The 21,598-nt window shown below is 36.6% G+C and overlaps 1 protein-coding gene across 1 annotated transcript in view; it reads left to right on the top strand.

Moving 5' to 3' along the window:
* Positions 1-19,445, top strand: part of LOC148160379 (complement C3-like) — a 30,863-nt gene extending 11,418 nt beyond the window's left edge. Inside the window, exons 16-43 of the mRNA XM_088010152.1 lie at positions 1,462-1,591; positions 2,057-2,125; positions 3,209-3,412; positions 3,518-3,632; positions 3,719-3,807; positions 5,485-5,624; positions 5,859-6,077; positions 6,220-6,283; positions 6,362-6,451; positions 6,716-6,922; positions 7,083-7,158; positions 7,263-7,422; positions 7,532-7,624; positions 7,725-7,878; positions 7,968-8,050; positions 8,290-8,367; positions 8,467-8,622; positions 9,252-9,314; positions 10,345-10,426; positions 10,536-10,584; positions 10,847-10,937; positions 11,023-11,112; positions 12,300-12,402; positions 15,585-15,674; positions 16,678-16,770; positions 16,861-16,944; positions 18,093-18,234; positions 18,700-19,445. Of these exons, the coding sequence (XP_087866278.1) occupies positions 1,462-1,591; positions 2,057-2,125; positions 3,209-3,412; positions 3,518-3,632; positions 3,719-3,807; positions 5,485-5,624; positions 5,859-6,077; positions 6,220-6,283; positions 6,362-6,451; positions 6,716-6,922; positions 7,083-7,158; positions 7,263-7,422; positions 7,532-7,624; positions 7,725-7,878; positions 7,968-8,050; positions 8,290-8,367; positions 8,467-8,622; positions 9,252-9,314; positions 10,345-10,426; positions 10,536-10,584; positions 10,847-10,937; positions 11,023-11,112; positions 12,300-12,402; positions 15,585-15,674; positions 16,678-16,770; positions 16,861-16,944; positions 18,093-18,234; positions 18,700-18,844 (3,159 nt within the window). The 3' untranslated portion in view covers positions 18,845-19,445. The remainder of the gene's footprint in view (positions 1-1,461; positions 1,592-2,056; positions 2,126-3,208; positions 3,413-3,517; positions 3,633-3,718; positions 3,808-5,484; positions 5,625-5,858; positions 6,078-6,219; positions 6,284-6,361; positions 6,452-6,715; positions 6,923-7,082; positions 7,159-7,262; positions 7,423-7,531; positions 7,625-7,724; positions 7,879-7,967; positions 8,051-8,289; positions 8,368-8,466; positions 8,623-9,251; positions 9,315-10,344; positions 10,427-10,535; positions 10,585-10,846; positions 10,938-11,022; positions 11,113-12,299; positions 12,403-15,584; positions 15,675-16,677; positions 16,771-16,860; positions 16,945-18,092; positions 18,235-18,699) is intronic.
* The last annotated feature ends 2,153 nt before the right edge of the window (positions 19,446-21,598 follow it).

Below are 21,598 nucleotides of genomic sequence, written 5' to 3'. Positions count from 1 at the left end.
GCCTCTGAGACAGTCCAGCACATAACAGCAGGGTGCAAGATGCTGGCAGGGAAAGCGTACATGGAACGACATAACCAAGTGGCGGGCATAGTGTACAGGAACATCTGTGCCGAATATGGACTGGAAGCCCCGAGGTCAAAGTGGGGAACACCCCCAAAGGTGGTGGAGAATGACCGAGCTAAGATCCTGTGGGACTTCCAGATCCAGACAGACAAGATGGTAATAGCGAACTAACCGGACATTGTGGTGGTGGATAAAGAACAGAGGAAAGCCGTTGTGGTGGATGTAGCAATACCAAGTGACCACAACATCAGGAAAAAGGAGCACGAGAAACTGGAGAAATACCAGGGCCTCAGAGAGGAACTGGAGAAGGCCTGGAAGGTGAAGACCACAGTGGTGCCTGTGGTCATCGGGGCCTTCGGGGCAGTCACCCCTAAACTGGAGCAGTGGCTCAAACAGATCCCAGGAACAACATCAGACATCTCAGTCCAGAAATGTGCAGTTCTAGGCACAGCTAAGATACTGCGCAGAACCCTCAAGCTCCCAGGCCTCTGGTAGAGGACCCGAGCTCAGAGGATGAAAGAGACCACCCGCGGAGGGTGAGAAGGGAATTTTTATATATATATATATATATACTGGAGCACTTGCTTGCTTCACTGGTGTTTGGTAAAGGGAGGTGTTGTGTTTTCTGTGTACCTACAGAGACGCTCAGGAGCCTTTTTGCTGTTCATTTTAGACATAACTTTTGGAAAGAGCATATAATTTTTCATTAACTGGAATGGGAGACTGATCAACTAGCTCAGTTTGTCCTGTGGATGACCGCAGGACAAACCACAGTTTGTGGATGACCGCACAAACTGTGGATGACAGTTTGTACGGTCCAGAAACTCCAGAAAGATATGGAGATTTAACTTTCAAATGGAATTTATGGAAAATGTAAAGTTCACATTACATTGATGTATTATGGAAATAGAGCATTTAAGTAGAAGTATGGAATAGTGATTTTTCTCTGCTGAAAATGATGGGCCAACTTGTCTCCAATGCAACATAGTTATTTTTGCAAAAATGGCAAACAACCCCACAGAAAACTGCACATTACAGAAGCTCCATAAAGTACTGACCAAGTTCTTCAGTAACACAGCACACTTGTACTGTAAAACCCAATAATGAAACAGTTAAACTTAAATAATTTCCTGTTATAACCAATTACATACTTTTACACACTAGTCTAAAATGGTCAACTTCACAAATCAACAGCTTTGTGAAGAAAAACAGGGTCACAACTTAGTGTTCCTAAGAAACATTGATCCTAAACATACTTTAAATTTGGTTTTTCAAAATGTATTGAAGAAGCTGGCTTGTTTAATAAAAGGGCATCATCACAGGGCTAACAGCCAAACATGTTGTAAAATTATTAAGTGTAAATATTTTTAATATTTAAATAACCTCTCCTTTGCTCAGATTTGGGATGTGGTTGAGCAGTACGACACAGGCTGCAGTCCAGGTGGTGGGAACAATAGCAGGAATGTGTTCTTTGATGCTGGACTGTTGTTTAAGACCAACACAGCTTTTGAGACACCCTACAGGACAGGTGGGTGTCATCATGATCCCAAGGTGTTGGAGTAGAAACTAAAAACCCAACTTGGCAACAAGACTTATTTTGTTCCTCGGTCTCCCTTCCTTTATATATGTGCTCATATTTTTATTTTTTACTACAGACTCAGACTTTATATAGCCGTTTCTCTCATAGATGAAGCACTTAAAGGAGCTATTAACAACATAACATCTAAAAAACCCATTTATTTTCTAAAAGCAGTGTTTCAACTGTTAAAATGAGAAGATTTTTAAAATCAATGTATTGAAAATAATTTGCAAGCAGCTTGTTTAGAACAACTGTGCTTAGGCAAACGTTAGATAAGTCAGACGCATAACAAGATGTAGTTTTAAAGATGCCTTATTACTAAATCCTTGTTTTAAATGTATTATGTTGCATACACTGTGCAGAATAGTTTTGTCCTTTTTTTGTTTAACAGCAAATTTTATCTTGCAATTACAGATTTAAAATGTGAGTCTCATCACCGGCAGAAACGAGCTACCACCATTTCAGAAGTCATAAACAAGTTGGGTAAGTTGTAGCTATTATTCCCTCCTCATTTTAGGTCTACTGAAAATTATGCTCTGCATATGTTTCTTTCGGTTTAAAATAATAGACAAACAGAAGAAAAAAGTATAAAATTTTGAAACTACACAGATAACGGCAACAACTTCCTCATCAAATTTGTAGACATGAAGACTTTTATTGAGGACCGGATGGTGCATGGTGCTTCTGCCATGCCTGCAAGGTCCATTGTCCCACTTATCAAGACCATACTGATTTGTGGTGTTACATGTTAGGCAGGAGAGTGGGAGTCCCCCAGGAGGCTCCACAACTGGTGCCCTCTTGTTCCTGGTCAAGAGGGGATTGGGACTCACAACAGAGTGACTGCCACTCTAAGTGAGGGTAGTCTGGATGAATCTGGGTTAGCCAAGCAAAGCAATCCTTCTGACAAAAACCTAAGACACAGAGACTTGCAGAACCAGCCAGGATTGTAGGCGCCATCCGAGCCCCAGCAGGGCAGCCAGTCTCCAAACCACAAACCTCCAATGTCTACCTGGGCAAAACCTAAGTTCCTCAACCCAACCACATCCATACATGCCTACTTACCTACCTAATTAACTGTCTTCCTTTCGAAAGATGAATTAGTCGCTTAAAATTTCAGGTTATCTTTTGCAAATTTTATTCTCCATTTACATCTTTTGTAACCTTTTAAAAGACATCTTTCCCTTTTTCAATTACAATTTTAAACTTGCCAGTGTTTGGATTGTTTTGGATTTCACTTTACGCAATGTCTTATCCATGATGACATAATGCATTAGTGTATCTGATCTTGTTTCTATTTGGGATGATGGATCAGATTATTAGTTAGTAGAAGAAATGAGAGTCAGGCTCAGTAGATTTTTGTCTCATTTGTGAACATCTGATTAAAGTTTGATCTGAAGAACAGTCTGTATTTTAAATTATGGTGCACATTAGATTGATCATGATTGTCCTATTATCATGAAAAACATGAAGCATTTTTATGTATTGTTGTGTTTTGTTGTTTTGTTTTGTACATTTTATTATGTTTTCTCCATATTTTCTTCCCATTAAATCTAATTTTCCCAACAGTAAACACATATAATCAAACTGAAAAGTTGAAAAGAGAGTGCTGTCTGGATGGCATGAAGGACATCCCTGTTGCATACACATGTGAGAGGCGGAGCAATTACATTTTGGACGGCCCAGATTGTGTTACAGCTTTCTTGCACTGTTGTAATGAGATACAAAAAGAGCACGCTAAGCGAAGAGAAGAAATACTTCATTTGGCCCGTAGTAAGTGGGAAAGGGTTTGGGTGGGTTTGTTTTAGTCATAATATTGTTATATTATGCCCACAGCCTCTCAATAACCATTTCACCAGTGCATATTTTTGTGTTTAGGTGAGGTGGATGATTATTACATGAGTAACAAAATAACAACACGAAGCAAATTCCCTGAAAGCTGGCTTTGGTATGATATCACATTACCTGGATGCCCTGGGCAAGATCCAAACTGGTGAGAGAACCACCAAAAAAACATACGCAAGAACAGAAAGTTCCACATCAATGTTTATTAAAGGGATTTCTGTGTTTTTATTCCAGTGGCAGCACAGTCTTTAAGAAAAAATATGCATTGCCTGACTCTATCACCACATGGCAGCTGACTGGAATTAGTTTGTCAAACACTCACGGTGAGAACCTGAGCTGGGTTTTTTTTTTCCAATACATATATATTTATCTTTTGCTTTTTTTTTTCAGAACCTTAGTTCATTTAAATATTTATTTTATATGACTGAACTGAATTTGATCAATTTCATTAATCTGTTTGTTTCATCCAGGTTCAATATTAACAAAACAAGTCAAATTCTAGATATTTCATTCTTATCACTGGATGCTGTAAATCTCCATATTTAATTTTTCCTTCATTTACTTTAGATCAGTTTGAATATTTTAATACCAATTTCAATGTGCATGTTGTTCTGTAGAATAATTATGTGGTCAGTATAGAACCAAATTCACGTTTGAGTCTTAAAGTTTATATACAAATTTATTTTTGTGTAGGGAATTATGAAACCCTACACAGGTTCGACACTTGAGGTCCACAAAAAATGGATAGAAAAAAATGATCAAAAAAACATGTAGGCAATGGTAATACATTAACACACATAGCTGGAATCTACTAAAGCTTTAAAAGCAGTAAATTTTTACCAAGAAAGCACATGGGCAAAAACCATAAGTGAAACGGTCACTGGGACTAACTACTATATATTCCATTCAGGGAATGTATCTATAATATATTAATTTCTCCTATGTTAACATAAAGGCTTGTTTTGAAGTATAAGTTGCTACTTACAGGCATTGCTTCGAAGAATTCAACCTGGAATGCGGCGTTCATAACAGACACGTGTGTTGATCTGCTCTACCGCTAGCAACTGATTAAATAACATAAAGTCAAGCAGTTCCCCAAAAGTCCAACAGATGGCAGCAATGCGCCATGCAAAACAAAACACCCACAGTTTACAGGACACACTTCCTGCTAAAGAGCCCCCTGGTGGTTGAAGAAAAATCCACATATAAACCGGAAAATACAATAAGTGAAAAAAAAATCTGAATGCTCTCTGGTATTGTTCGGGGCCGGAAAAAATGAGGAGGCGGGCCGTAGTTTGGGGACCCCTGACTTACAGCAATAGTACGCAACTTTAATAAAAATAATTTTTATATGTTTCACTATGTTGTGACAATAAAGTATAAGACAGATAATCAGAAAAAATTGTGCTACTCTGAAAAATACACTGTTATGTCAGAAAAAGCTAATTAGTGCCATAAGGAGGGTCTTACCGCTGTCAATCATCCTGGCGACCCTCCCCCTTGCTCTCTGCTATGCTACTCTCTGTTGAGAGGCCACTGATGATGGTGGATTAACAGTTTTCCTGTAATATAAGTTGTTTCTTTGCCATTGGCACATTAAGCAGCAAATACACAATTTGCATGATTGAAAGCTCTTAGAGACTCCTCCTGGCTTCTGGTTGTTTCTGACCAGGAGCAGTGCACCTCTGCAGATGGCTGTAGGACCACTGGGAGGATGAGAAGCTTGATTTTTATTGTTATTATTATTATTATTATTATTATTATTATTATTATTATTCACAGATTATCTGTCTCATACCATACTGTCACGGCATAGGGAGATATGTAATAAATATGAAAAAAACATAGTTGTTATAAAAGTTACATAATGAGGGTTTAACTAAATATTTTATTCATGTGCTAAATTAATTCTTCAGTATACAGGTTGCTGTACAATTTTCCATTCATATATTGTTTTTATCATTTTTTTTTCCAAATTTGTCCTCCTTTCTGTTTTTAAGGTATCTGTGTGGCAGAGCCATTAGAGGTCATTGTTAAAAAACCTTTCTTCATTGACCTCAGGCTACCATACTCTGCTGTCCATGCAGAACAACTTGAAATTAAAGCAATTTTACATAACTACCATGATGATCCCGTCAGTGTGAGTATGTCTTGAACTTTACAGCCTGAACACCTCTATTTTAGTCAGAGCTACAAAGGACACGGTGAAAAGATGTATGAACTGAACATCAAATATGTCATCAAAATACCTATTTGACAGGATAATCTTAGTTTATTTCAAAGATTATTTACAATATACCATAGCAACTGCAAAATACTGTACTGAAAACAGTATTACATTTTTGTCACTTTTGTTCTTGTTGTTTCTTTTAAGGTACGTGTGGACCTCCTTGAAGAAAAAGATGTGTGTAGCGCAGCCTATAAGCGGCAAAGGTTTCAGCAGCAAGTTAGAGTTGGGGCCCAAACTACACGTGCTGTACCATTCATTATTATCCCAATGAAGGAAGGGGAAGTCAAAATTACGGTTAAAGCAGCTGTTATAGATTCAGACATAAACCTCTCAGACGGAATTGAGAGAAAATTGCGGGTTGTGGTAAGTGAGAAAGACTAGTGTGGTTTCTGAGTTTAGGATGCCTTATTAGAACTGTTTTTCTCAAATTCTGAAGATGTTCTGTCTCTGAAGATTTTTGTTTTTTATTCACATTGTTGTTTGGATTACTTCACTATTTTTGCAGCCTAAAGGTGTATTGAAGAAATCCGTTAGAAATGTACTACTTGCCCCTGCTGAGAAAGGTGTTGGTAAGTGTGCCCTCAAAATGAAAGCAATTTAAAAAATCTACCAAATTCCTTTAATTTAATAAATGTTTCTTTTATTAGGTGGTAGACAAGACGTAACTATAAATAGTGAGATTTCTGAAACAGAGCTTGTTCCAGGCACACCTTTGAATACACACATCTTTGTCACAGGTAAGACACCGTAAACAGGAAGAAAAATACAAAGAAAGTTACACAGTATTTAAGCACAAAGTGATCCACATGGGATAACAGTATTTTTACATTGAAATATTAGCTAAACATTTTTATTATTGGTTTACCTGCAAAGCTCATACTCCACCTTTGTCTGAGCCGCCTGCAGTGTGTGCTTAATGCTTTTAGGAGGGCAGGTCAGCTTAATTTTGTTTTATTTCTAAATAATTTAAGAATGTTTGTGAACCTCTCCTGCTCACAAAGGATGGGAACAGATGAGTTCACTATTGGAGAATGCTATTAGTGGAAAATCCATGGGAACACTGATCAAAGCACCTGGAGGCTGTGGAGAGCAGAACATGATCACCATGACCCTGCCGGTCATTGCTACGTTGTATCTAGACAAAACCAACCAATGGGAAGCTGTAGGCTTTCAGAAACGAACGGAAGCTCTCGAACACATCAAAATTGGTACGCTCATCAATTATATCTTTCTGTGAACATCAGAATGAAGAAATATACAGATATTTACAGAACCATCACTTAACCACTAATAGTGACTTTGTAGATTTAATAGCTGATGAAGATTTAATACCTGTCATCAAATATTTAACATTTTTCTTTTATGCAGGTTACAAAAATGAATTTGCTTACCGTAACAATGATGGCGGATTTGCTCTATTTCCTTATTTTCCAAGTGGCACTTGGTAAGGAACCTGTTTTTATAACTCACAAATGTTTGCAATTATTGGTTTTGTACTAATTGGTTTTGAATATAAAATAAACCTGCTGTGTTCTTGACACTTTTTAGGTTGACTGCCTATGTTGCCAAGGTCTTTGCTATTGCCCATGGTCTTGTGGAAGTGGACAAAAACGTAATCTGCGAGGCCATTCAATTTCTTATTCTCAAATCAAAGAACTCTGCTGGAATGTTTAAGGAGGATGGATATATGTACCATTTTGAAATGATTGTAAGTTTTTTGATTTAGTTAAAGTAGTCCTTAAATCTTGTATGAAGCAAAAAACAGAGAAATCAACCAAATTAATACATATCTGTATTATACCTGTTCTCGTCTGTAGGGTGATGTGGCTGGTAGAGATTCACATGCCTCCATGAAAGCTTTTTGCCTGATTGCCATGCAAGAGTCCCGATCAATATGTTCTGACATTCAAGTAGGTACTTCGCCAAATTATTTATAGCACAATATGGCAATGCAATCAAGAAACTAAGGCTGAAAGTACAACATCACATTTTATTCTGTCTTTTTTGTAGGATCTGAATGATGTTATTTACCAATCAGTAACTTACCTGGAACAACATCTTCCTCAACTAACCAACCCCTATGCTGTTGCAATAACGTCATATGCTTTGGCGAATGAAAACAAGCTGAACAAAGATATTCTCTACCAGTATGCTGCTCCAGGTAGTGCTAACCAAACATCGGCTTATTTTATGATCATTATTTATCAAGTATAGTGTAATGACTTGGGCTTTTTGGGTATTTCTTTCATAGACAAATCCACTGGAATTCATCCACAACCCATGAAAACACACTGGAAGCGACTGCATATGCTCTTCTTGCCCTTGTCCACAACAGGGTGAGCACATCTTTACAGTGACATATGCCAGAGTGTTTGCAGAAAAGTGAATGATATACTTGAGTTGCTAAAACTATTTACTTATCATCTTCCTGTGTGACCCTAGAGCTTTAGTAACTTTATTAGTGAGGCCATCGCTCTTTCAGTCATGTAGTGGTTGTAATATCCAATACAGTAACATAGTTATTTTAGTTTTTTGTTTTTTTTAAACATTAAAGGCTTTTGTCTTTTATTCAAAGTCCTTTACAGAGGCAAAACCTATCGTAAGATGGCTCAGCCAACAGCAAAAGTCTGAAGGAGGCTATGGATCAACACAGGTAACACTGAAGTTTTCTCCATTCAACTTAAATATCTGTATTGAGTCTGGTTTGTTAGCATGGTGGTCATCTGTTGGTAACATGGTCCTGATTCTCCAGGCCACAATTATGGTATACCAGGCTGTAGCAGAGTACTGGGCAAACGCTGAAGAACCTAAATATGATCTGAATGTGGACATTACCTTACCAGGCAGGTCAAATCTTCTCAAGTATAATTTCTTCCAAGGAAGTCAATATGCAACAAAATCCAACAAGGTAGGAATATGTTCATATTTTCAAGTATATGTTTGTGTATCACAGTGCTGGGGAGAAATCTTGGCCCATTCCTTTTGACAACATTGTTTCAGTTCATTTTGTTTTACAAACATATGTTTATACACAACTGATTTGCTCCCTTTCTATGAGATTATGTCCCTTCTGTGATTTTTAGGATCTCTAAGTGTGTTTGGATTTCTTGGTGTTTAGAAAATGCATGGTTTATGTATCACCTGAAAATGGCAGCTTGACTCAATTCATTTGCTTGTTACATGGAATAAGCAAGAAGTTTAGCAGTGAACAGTCATTCAATTCAGTACTTTTGCAAGGCAATGTGTGAGATAAAGACTGTTGCAGCTTTTAACTCTGCATTTACGTAAGCTGTTATGAAAGGGTTTTTTTTTTTTTTTGGTCCATCCTCATTGTTTTTTTGTTGTTTTTTTCATATTACTGTACATGCATATTTATATTTCTTGTGTTGGTTCAATTAATTGTGCTTCAGCAGCTAAAACCAAAGCTTCAGTTATGACATGTATTTCAGTATAATCGTTGCTTTCTAAAGGTTTTAATGATTACCACCATTGTAATGGGATGTATTCAATGTTAACTATTATTTGCCCACTTGACAGTTTCTAGGCATAAACAAGGATGTAAAAGTTACAGCCACAGGAACAGGGGAAGCTACTTTGAAGGTAAACATGAAGTTGGTCCATTTCTATTTTTAATTATTCAAATGTTTTGCTGAATACGTAGACAGCATAAGAGGGCGTTTTAAGAAGAAAACAGATCTGACCTTCTAATTGTGTCTGGGATATTCTCTTTGCACACTTCTTGCCCCTTAATCAAATAATAGCTCTAGCTGACCATGCACACCCCTTTTATGTCACAGAATACACATATCCTGATTGCTATGCTTTCTTGAATAAGATAATGGTTTCACTCTTTTTCAGCAGGCTCTCCAGTTCTTAATTCAACAGGGCACATAAGGAATGTAGGATGTAAATCAGCAGCAAATGCATGATTAGTTTCAACGCAAAGCAAAAATACCTGAGCAATACTTCTGAAACTGTGTTGAACTTATGTCAGGAGGAACTGGGGCAGTTTTGAAGGCAAAAAGAAGTCCAACTCTGTATGAGAGCGTTGTAACTCAGAAAGTAGCCAGTGAGTGTCCCAAGTTATGCTATACAGAGTTTAATTATTCGGATTGAATTAGTGAAAAATAACATCTTCAGTGACATTCTATTTTTAACATTTTATTGAGATACAACTGTATTCACATCTAACTGAATATGTAAATATTTTTTGCTTGAAAGCTTTGAAATGCCACCACATCTTATCCAATTGATTTTCTAAACACACAATCACCCACGCACCAGTCGACCAGATTTAAAGTGCCCGAGATAAAACAGAGCACCAGTCGGGATATTGCTGTTGCTGAATCAAAACCAAGGAGGAATTCAACAACTTCGACTCATTCAATTACTGAAACATTCATATTGTTCTGCTTTTAAAGAGCTTTTGACTTATGAAGTTTATAAGTCAAAAGCTATGTAATATATCATAGCTATATATATAGCTATGATATTTAAAGCTACATAATTATATGTTACATAGCTATATATAACAATATGTCAAGAAAACAGACGTTACCTAATGACAATATTTATCAAATGTTTATTTATCATTTACCTAAACTTATTTTAAAAATAATTTGTCCTATAGATGGTATCATTCTATTACGCAATGCCTAAAGAAGACGTAAATGACTGCACAATGTTCAACCTGACTGTGGAGCTTACAGCAGGTAAATTATTTATGCTTGATTTTCTGGTTTTGTGGTGAAGGGCGTTTTGTTGAGTTGTCTATATTGTTTTTAGAGCAAACCAATATTTATTCCATATTTACTCTTTCAGAACCGAGCAATAATGAGAAGAGCTCATACAGGCTGACGCTAGAATTTTTGTGAGTAGAACCTGAAACCGTTGCTAACCAGGGTTAAAATCATGCTTTTATCATAAACACTAAAGTCGCATTTGTTCGATGTCTATTTTCTTTAAAAGCACTTTGTTTAAATGTCCCTGGATGGATTTTTTTTTTTACAAGAGTAATGAACACTGTTTGATTTCTAAAATCATGTTCATTTCAGGATGCTATCCAGAGACGTAGATGTTATTTTTCTGAAAAAAAGTTTAAAGTGGTGTGTTTTTATTTTTCACTTATGCAGCTTTAAGAGCAGAGAACGCAATGCAACAATGTCTATTTTGGATATCGGTTTGCCAACTGGGTTCAATTTTGATAAAGAAGACCTGGACAAAGTATGAGCTTATATGCACACAAACATAGTCATGGTATTTTACAGTAAATTTATTTCTTTTCATGATGTAATCTTTGTGTGTATAGATGTCAAAAGGACCCTCACGCCTTTTTTCAAAGTATGAGATTGACAAAATTTTGACAGATAAAGGCTCACTGATCATTTACCTCGACAGGGTAAGTTACACTTTTGTCTTTTACTTTGTATAAGAGAGTGGTTAAACTAGATTTTGAAGATTGAACTAGAACACTAATCAGTTGTCTATAATCTCACCTAACTTATCACATATTCCTCAAAGCAAATCATGAAGTGACTTTGCTATTAAAAACTCATTCTGCATCCTCCAGTTAGACTTGAACAAGTTTTTGGCTGTATTTGTTTTTGTATAATCATATAAAGGGTGTTGACCTTCCTGAGATCTGTGAAAGTATTTCTAATTTGATTTCTGATTTGGTCACTTGAGTAAAAATATCCACGCTAAGACTCAAGGTGCTGTCACACACTTTCTTATGGTTCCCTGAATCTTGACATGCCAAAGAACACATTTTATCTGGGCATATACTTGAGGAAGAGAATGACATTTTCAGTCAAGTCTTGTCACATACGACATATTTGCTTCAGCTACGATTCACCCTTGTTTTTCATTGTGCATGTGTGTTGGGAATGAAGGGAGTATAATTAACAGAATTGCACTGCATCAGGATAGAAAGTCACTTTTGTGGATTTTTTCTTCTAAAATTTCTGGCTGACCACTAGGGGCTGATAGTTGACAATGCTTTACACTTAATCTATGAGTACCAGCAAATGGTCAACAAACATATATAAATTATACAGACTAACAGCCACCTCAAGGAACTGGGATGGGTCAATTTCACTGGATAAAACATCTGCATATCACAGCCTTGCATAAAAATATTATTATTTAATTAAAATGTGAGGTACTGTACTGTGTCTCCAATCCTTATCGTTTGTGATATGGACATTTTTAGCATGCAACCAAAAATGTGAAGCTGTCTGCCTTATGTCAAATACGTCATTTGTCATTTAACTATTATTAGCTACATTTTCCATCTTGGCAAATGTAGCTCAAAGGTTTTTGCTAACATTGTTATCGAGTTTACAGAGCTTTTAATAAAGATGCCTGCACAGAGTTTCGGATGTTTGTAGTAGAGTCTGTTGAAAGTAGTTCAAAAAGAGACTTAGGCATTCACATTGAGGAGGAATTTTCAACAAAACCTTAATTGCCCAAAATGGGATTCTTGTTGGACAAAATGGCAAATTCTACATGGTTTTATTAATTCCTCTTGCACTTTCCATGAATCTAACTCCACAGCTTTACCTTTGTTGGCTAAATCCTCCACAGGTTTCTAACACACAGCCAGAGATGATCTCTTTCAGGATCCATCAGGAGGTCAAAGTGGGCATGTTGCAGCCAGCTGCTGTGTCTATCTATGAATACTATGACAGTGAGTCCCTGAGACATAAAAACATATGCAGACACTCATGTCTGTGTTCCTTTTCTAAACAGCTGTTCGGTGGTGTTTCAGTACCATAATATCTTAGCTAAGTTTCTCCTTGTCATTGCTAACCCAACAGTAGAGCCAGGAATGAAAATCGGCATTTGTGTTCACTTATATATATATATATATATATATATATATATATATATATCAGTGTTGTAGTACTCGAGATTGGTCTTGGTCTCGAGACCATTTTTTGATGGTCTCGGGCGCTGAGGACTCAGCATTTCATTTCAAAGACCAGTCGAGACCGCAACTGTGAAAATATTACTAAACATACAGCATACTGTCCAGTTTATTTAACATATTTGCTTTCAGTGGATGCAAAACGCACCGATTAAAATCCAACCAATAATGTCCCTGCCAGCATGCCTAAGTGGGCCCTATTTGGGGAAAAGGAGGGCAGACCATATTTTGTCCCATATGGGTTTGTCACGGGTTCCACGATGGCCCCACATGTGTTTGCCACAGCACACATGGGCCCTATATGGTGGTGGCCCACATGGGTTTGTCCATGTAGGGCCCGTGTGGGCTGTGGCCCTACATGGGCAAACACATCTGGGGCCATCGTGGAACCCGTGGACAAACCCATATGGGACCCATATATCAGCCCTCCTTTCCCCCACATGGGTCCCACCTAGGCATGCTAGCATAAGCTTTTTTGCATAAGGTATCTTATACGACTTGACAAGAATTATGCAGATGGTGAATTTGCCCAAAGAGTGAATACCAGTGTTGTAGTACTCGAGATCGGTCTTGGTCTCGTGACCGGTCTCGAGACCATTCCGCATTTGGTCTCGGTCTTGTCTCGGTCTCGGGGGCTGAGGACTCGGCATTTTATTTCAAGACCAGTCGAGACCGAATGGACATGAGTGGACATGAGCATAATGTCCACTTTATTTGTTAACATCTTTGTTTTCACTGGATGCAAAACGTACCAATTAAAATCCAACCAATAACGTGTTTCTGTTACTAACCCATTGCCCCCCACCTTTCACTCGCACGCAGCGCTCTGAGATATGCGTAGTTGTTTTCTCTGAGCGGCAGAAGATGTCTGTCTAATAGTCAGTAATCGAATAGCGCTGCATAACTCATAAGAAATCCGATGACCACAGCTAACTCAGCAGTGCTTCGCTTTTACAGACGGTGGGGACAACGTCTAACTTTTTTCGTCACTTAGAAAAGTAGCTCAAAGAAAGGTAAGCTCCGATGACGTGATGCTAGCAAAGGTAGCTGTAAAGTGACACGTTATTTGTGATGAAAAAAAGTTGTCACTCACTGCGCTGAATTATTGTTCGGAGGTGTTGACTGACTTGTCGCATATATGGGACAACGCTGTATCCAAAAGTCTGCAATATAGTGATGTGACATTCAGGAACAGTACGGTTAATCTGCTCGTCTCTTTACTTATTAGATAGGACTGGAATGTCGCTGAGAGCCGTTGTTCTATCAGATTACCATATGCTGTCAGAATAGCATACATGCAGTGAGTACCATGCCTGCGCATGCACATTAAAAAGTCCGACAGTCAGAGGAGTTGTCAGTTCACCATACGCAGCAAGTTATGACGAAAATAAGTCATTAAATTGTTTTCAATAATAACTATATAGACGTATATGTGTTGTCGTGTTTTCAAAGTGTATTTAAAGCAGGGTCTGGCTGCAGCTGCAGTCAACTACAACACATGCCCATGTAAAACTCATTAACCTACTTAACCGCCACGTCAGGGTGCCATACAAGTGTTAATAAAGTGTATGATAATCTACGTCATGATTCTATGTTGCTAATTAAATATAATTATATGGTAATGATGTGTCTGAAAGATATAGCCGTGAGTTCGTTCTAAACGTATGACGATCTGACAGCGTATGCTGACCTGACAGAACACTCTTCTTTGTTCTTGTAATGCTCTGCATACACTGCAGTAGCTATCATTATTTTATGTAATTATGTACATTGATATTTTTGTAATTAACAAATAAATAAAACACAAGAATGAAAGAGCACGCAGAGCATGCACATTGCTCTTTGATTGTTTTCGTTCAAAGTGGCAGCTGTAATATGTGCCATGGTGTCAGATTGCCTGGCTTTATGTAGTGGGTGAGACAAGTCACGATGAGAGCCTTGTGCTTGGTTACCCCTTTCTTATTGCTCCTTGGGAAGTGTTCATAGTTGAGCATTATTTACCGTCTGGGCATTGCCTCAATTGCTATGTTAAATGGTACAGAGAGTGGTGGTTTCTGACATGAGCAATATAGGCAAATGCCCATGGCGTTATCTTTTCATTGATGGCACCAGACCACCACGGATTGTAGCACAGAGATGGAAGTTTGTCCTGCTTTTAATATTGGTAAAATTTATCAAGTATTTAATATCTAGGTCTTTTTATGGGAATACAGATCTTTCAGATTAGTTTGAGAAGCAATTTTGATCATATTTCACATTTTATTGTGTCATATAGCGCGGGGCACTGGTCTTGGTCTTGACTCAGTCTCGACTTTCCTCGGTCTTGGTCTTGTCTTGGTCTTGGGTTAGGTGGTCTTGACCACAACACTGATATATATAACAAAATAAAACATATATAACAAAAACAAAATTATATATATATATATATATATATACCTCTGGCACCAACTATGGAAATTTTCTGGAGGCACAATGATAATTATTTGTTCTTTAGTTTAAATGGAAGGTAAGACATGTTCAGTGTGAAACTTCTGTCATTGAGACAAAAATTATTCATTATTGTGCAAAATGTTTTTAGTCCTTTTTTTCTTTATAACCTGAAACGTAAATTTAAGAAATATGGGTATTTTTGACAGAAAAATAAATCTTGGTCATACAGGTAAACTTTAACTTAGACATGACCTCTCCAAAAATATTAATTTGCTCACGGGACGGAAACAGAGGAATATTCAACTCAGAAATATTTTAGTTATCCCAAATGAAAATTAAATGTAACTCATCCTATCCAAAAATTCTCAGTTATTTTCAAAGAATTACACTATTAGAATGTAGTCTAATGACTATAGTCTAATAATCATTAAACTGTAGGACAGAATAATTATTGTCTTAACATGCTGACTACTCAATGTGTGTTTAATTTCTTTTTTTTTTTTTTTTTTTAGGGAAACCTTGTAAGAAATTCTACCGCCCTGGGCGAAAAACTGGAGAGTTGCTGAGGCTTTGTCACGGTCATGTGTGCGGATGCGCTGAAGGTAACCAAGCTACATGTCGAAAGATTCTTCTGTGTTTCTTTAGTTTGAGTCAGAAAAGCAACATTAACACAGATGGACAGAAATCACAAACACAGAAATCTGAATGTAATTCTCTGTTTATTTGAAGGTTGTTAGAGTTGGAGACCAAACTTCAGTTTAAACATGTTTTATGGGGGCTAAATTTCAACAAGAGTGCCTTTTATAAATGGAAAAAAACAAGAAAATCAATTTTGATTAAAAAATGTTTAATTTCTTACATTGTCTCCCTTGTGCATAAAAGAAAAAGCAATCCTTTTAGTTTTTTGAGGTTATCTTTCTTCAAAGTAAAGATGCAATAGATTAGGAGCTACACTTCCATAAAAAATAAAATTTTCCTACTTTTATCTATTATATTTTCCATTTTGTCAAAAATAAAGGAACATGTTTATTTATGTCCTTTTGTCCCAGCAAAGATTGTTTGTTTTAAACAATAAAGGACAACACATTCCTAAAAAAAAAAAAAAAACTAACCAAAAAAAAAAAAAACCCAGAGTGATCCAAAAGCTTTTCCTAGCCCAGACTAGAAGTATATGTATGTATTATATTTTAAGATATAAATGTGGCTGGCAATGACAAAACTAAGATAACTGTTGCCTTAAGTTGTTGTGAAACTGCTTTATATATCAAATACAAATGAAAAGAAACTTGACTTTGTATCATAGCCGAAGCTGATGGCCTCTGTCTCTTCAAACAGTGTAAGTATATATCTGGTTACTTACAAAATGTAAAACTAAATAAGGAAGATTTCTGTGCCCCACACTTATTATCAGAAATATATCTGGCTTTTAAATAGGAAGATCTTAATCATTTCAGACTAGCTAAAGCTTTTTCAAAAGTCTCAAATATATAGTTTGTAATGAAAAGAAAGCATCAAGAATAACAAATACTCAAATACCTATGCAATACTGAAGGGTTTTTATTATTCAAGATGTGTGATAATTTTAGGTTTTCTCTTCCTACTCAGAGAACTGCAGCATGCAGAAAAAGGAGAAAATCAGAAATGATGAGCGTACTGCAAAGGCTTGTGAAGTTTCATTAACCTACAAAATAGACTTTGGTAAGAGTGAATGAATGAATGTTTGAGTGAGTTAAGAGTGAGTGAGCACCAGCTCAAGCTAAGCTAACAGTTTTCTCATTTTTTCCTCAGTGTATAAAGCAAGAGTGGAAAACTTTGTTAATTCTTGGTCCACTGACATTTATACTGTACAAATACTGGAAGTAATCAAGACAGGTAGGTGAATGAAGCTGATCTTTGTGTATTTCATTATATTTAGAATGTCCTTAAACATGTATTGTACGTATTTTCTTCTTCACATTGTGTTAGATTCAGGTCATTGTGGCCACGCAAAGGGCTTTCATACTCATAACAATAATACTTGTAAATTAGACTCTCGCTTTCTCTCTCTCTCTGCTATCCTAGCTCAAAACCATTAGCTTTTCTTCCTTGGGGCGTTCCTTCCTCATTACCATATGTAAAACAGGGGTGTGCCTCTAGTGGAGGGAGGAAGGTTTACAAGCGACTGTCTTGTATCTGGGGACAGGCCATTTTTACTGCTTGTTAGAAACAGTCTTTATCTGTACCCAGAGAGGAACCTTGCATCAATAAGACATATTTATTATCCTCCTTCTTACTGTAATATTAACAGTTTTAAAAAGAGCAATTTGGAGGCCATGTTGACAATAAAAGGTAACACTTTATTTGAAGGGGGTTGAATAAGACTGTCATGACACTGTCATAAACATGACATAACACCTTCATGAATATTTATGACTGTTGTCATAAAGCGTCATTCGGTAAATTATGACACTTTTAATACAAAGTTGACATTATTCAAAATGTCTTTGTTATGACAACTTGACATTAACCAAGAAATCATTACTGATATAAATTTGTTATAAAAGTATTACTGACTGCACTTTAAAAATTAGGTAACTTTATGTTATTAAAGGTAAAGTTTAAACAGTAATGATTTCTTGGTTAATGTCAAGTTGTCATAACAAAGACATTTTGAATAACGTCAACTGTGTATTAAAAGTGTCATAATTTACCGAATGACACTTTATGACAACAGTCATAAATATTCATGAAGACTTATTGATGTTCATGACAGACGTTATGTCATGTTTATGAAAGTGTCACGACAGTCTTATTCACCCCCCTTCAAATAAAGTGTTACCCAATAGAATGAATGAAAATCAATTTTTCTGCTAAAATTTTAGACTTGTATTTAAAATCTTAGTAAAACAAATAGGATTCAACTTTGAGAATCAATCATTGGAGTGATTGGAGAATAGATCTGTATTTTAGCAAGTTCCCATTCATTTCATGATTATACTTTTAACACCTATTGTCTTCTTGGGCAATCATTTTACCTGCAGGAACAGATGAGCAGGCAGAAGGTGAACTTCGTACGTTCATCGGCTATCGTCACTGCAGAGCAGCTCTAGATCTGACTCCAGGCCAAACCTACCTGATCATGGGCTCATCCAAAGACATTCGTATCGATTACAAAAACCGACAGTGAGTTTGTTCCCTATCTCTATGCACCTGTGCCATGCAAATTTAAATATCATTTGTTGATTTAATTCACCTGTCAAGAAAAGTTATTTTTGCTCAGTAGCGACAGAAAGAAAAAGGATGAAGACAGTGAAAACACTTATTGTTTTCCGATAATAACTGAGTCATAAGACTGGTATGTTCAGACCAAAAACATGTTTTTTAATTATTAGATGCATTTAATGCTGTTACAGTCAGCTCAGAAACAGAATATGATCATATATCTCTCGGAAAATTACCAGACAGGCAAGATTTGCACAGTAAGCTGTCTATGTTAACAAAACATCTTGCTTAAATGTTGTAATCCTGAAGCTCTGTTTTAGCACAATACAATATTATTTAGAAATCTGTCTCACTGCATTTGCTGAGTTACTGTAATAAGCCTTTCTTCTGATAATGGCTGTGTAATTTTGGCTTTGCTCTGCTCAGGTATCAGTATGCGTTTGATGAGAACACCTGGATTGAGTACTGGCCCAGTGCAGAAGAGTGCCAGGTGGAGAAATACCGCCCTACCTGCTTGGGCTTAGAAGAACTGGTTGATCAGCTCCAAGCCTTTGGATGTCAGATGAAATGATACAGTAAATATAATACTACTCTGATATGAAAATAAAACTGAGATAGCACACGGTTATCATATAATTTTGTGATATTTTCCCTTGTGAAATGTAAGAATGTTGATTTCAGCTGCTGCATTTCATATTAAATGCCATGTGAAGGAAGCTTCTTATTTTCTGGTTTTGTGTCAAACTGTTGATTTCCATGTCACTCTGTTGCCTTTTCCTTTACCCAGAATGAACATGTGTTTTGAAATATTTGTCACAACTTGTCAAAACATGATTCTACGGTATTAAATTGAATATATTTGGTAACTGCTGCATATCAAATTAATCACAGAGTGTGCCTTGAAACTGTGATTGACTGTATTTACAAACAAACATTTCTGGCAACATTGATCATTGATGGGCAGAATAAACCATAGTAATTGTTTATAAGTAAATAAATGAAGACATCAGTTAATTATAAAAACAAGCTGCATTTTGAAACATGCTGTCTTCTGAAATTAAATGGCTTACATAATTTGTACGCATGCCTTGAAAGGAAATGAAAGACTTGGAATGTTGTTGAAATATCTGTTGCACTATTATGGCATAACTGGAATAAATGACCAACTAAAAGATGTGTTTCTGTCAAGATGATTGAAAAGTGTGAACCAGCTGCTGAGGTTTAGGGTTAGGTTTGTGAGCGGACGCAACAAATTAGCCAGACAGTCACAGTGACAAGGCCTCAACCTTTGTTGTGTTGCATCTTTGGTATTCACCTTAGAGTCATATGTTACAGTAAAACTGGTAGAACATTCAGTTGCATGACCTTCAAATATTTGTACAGCGGGTGCATGGGTGGGTGAATGTGTGTGAGTTTGTTTAGGTGAGTCTGTTTGAGTTGAGTGGGTGGATGTGTGGCAATGTGTCTCCAGGGGCTTGTTTCAGCCAGCAGGATTAACAAACTGAGGAAAAAGCGTATACTCTAACCCTAGCCTGACACGCAGGTTTATATACAATTAAAAGATGACTCATATTTCATAATTATTTAACAAATTTTATGATTATCCAATTTAAAAGTATTGCCAAATATGATGCAAAAAGTTTAAATACTGTGAGATGCCACAAATATAGCAATGTTTTCCTGTTATTGGAGCATCAATAGCTCTGCAGTAACTTTTCTGATGGAGCGATCAGAAAAGCCCATCTACTTCCTAATCACTTAGACTCATGTGGTCATCCTGCTGCAAGCAGCCTGCAGCCAGAGCAGAGACCAGACCGATTCCTTCCCGGGTCCAGATTTCAAACTGGGAAAAAAAAAAAAAAAAACTGGAAAAACATGATCGATTTATACAGCTTATCATCTGTGAAAAAGCTGATGTGTGGTATAGTTACTTTTTTAAGTAGCTGCAAGGTGGACATTGGACCTTATAAATGTTTTTTTTTATTCGTTCCTTTAATTTTAGGCTTGTTGATGATGAGGTTCTTTGGCAGGAGTTGACTGAGCAAAGACAGAATGTTTTCTAAGGGTAAATCAGCACATGAGTCTGAATCTAAATCATGTGGAAAATTAGGGGGGAAAGTGATTTAAAAAAAAGACAAGATGTAATGTCAAGAATATATTTTTATTGTTTTTAAGGAACTTTGAGACAAAAAATCTACATTAAAGTCTGTAATGATTCAATGTCGCATGCTGTTTTTATTTCTATTTTTTAATTATGTAAAGTACCTTGAAATGCCTTGCTGCTGAAATGTGCTACACAAATACAATTTGATTTTGAGTTTTGTTTTGTTTTTTTTAACGAGAGAGGGAGAAGACCTGGGGGAAAATGTAAACAGACTCCAACTCAAATCTGTGTGTCTTAAAAAATTTGTTGGAATTAATCCCATTTTTTTCTCACACTAAGTTTCCAGCCACATCCTTCCTATTTCTGCATTGCTGGTAAATCTTAAGCACTAATGATATCCGCAAACACTGATGGATGACAGAGTTGCTTCTCTTGGCCCACTGGGGGTTGATTTTGGTTTCAATAAATGATTTGATGGCACTCCGGAAAGCACTACGGTTGTGTGCAAGCTGTGCAAAAAGGAGTTAGCCTATAAAAGGAGCTATTCAAGCCTAAAATACCAAATAAATGCTAAACATGTTGCAGCAACACAGACAAGTTTAAAATGGCTTCCACGCCACCGAACCTCGGTACGCGCACGCTAATGTTAGCGACCGCAGTAAACGTTCACCTACATGACTGATCAGGGTTTCCTGAAACACTTGACAGTTGAATTTCTATAGCAGCATTTTCCACCAATCTGATGGCAGAATAATCTATAGTAGAAATAAATTTCCTTGGTGTGCTCATGTGTCTATTTATTCAATAATTTTGCTGCAAAAATGGATTTTGAATTGAAACTGTTGCTTATTTTAACAATGTATAGTTTTCAGCTAAAATGAGATTAATTGCAATTTATTGATTAATTACAGAAAGCGCAAATAACTTGATTAAATGTTGCAACTGAGTCTCACCACTACAAAAAAACCTGAAGAGGGGGGCAGACCTTAAGTTTCTTTTTCTATCTTTGTGCCTCATGACTTCATAATTTATCCGTCATAAGACTTTGACTTGAACATTTATTCCAGTATGTTGCTCATTTTATTAACATATGTTTTGTACAGCACAACAGTCTCATGTGCACTTATCAAAACACATAGGGTATGGTAGTCACCGGACTGAATTTAACACAGCTTTTATATACAATCTTGCCAATCTGTAAGTGGGTGAGGCAGAAGAAAT

This window comes from Poecilia mexicana, unplaced genomic scaffold, assembly GCF_051168715.1.
Source record: "Poecilia mexicana isolate PSO_F unplaced genomic scaffold, ASM5116871v1 scaffold_2, whole genome shotgun sequence".
Taxonomy (NCBI): Eukaryota; Metazoa; Chordata; class Actinopteri; order Cyprinodontiformes; family Poeciliidae; genus Poecilia; species Poecilia mexicana.
This window is presented reverse-complemented; position numbering and strand designations above follow the sequence as displayed.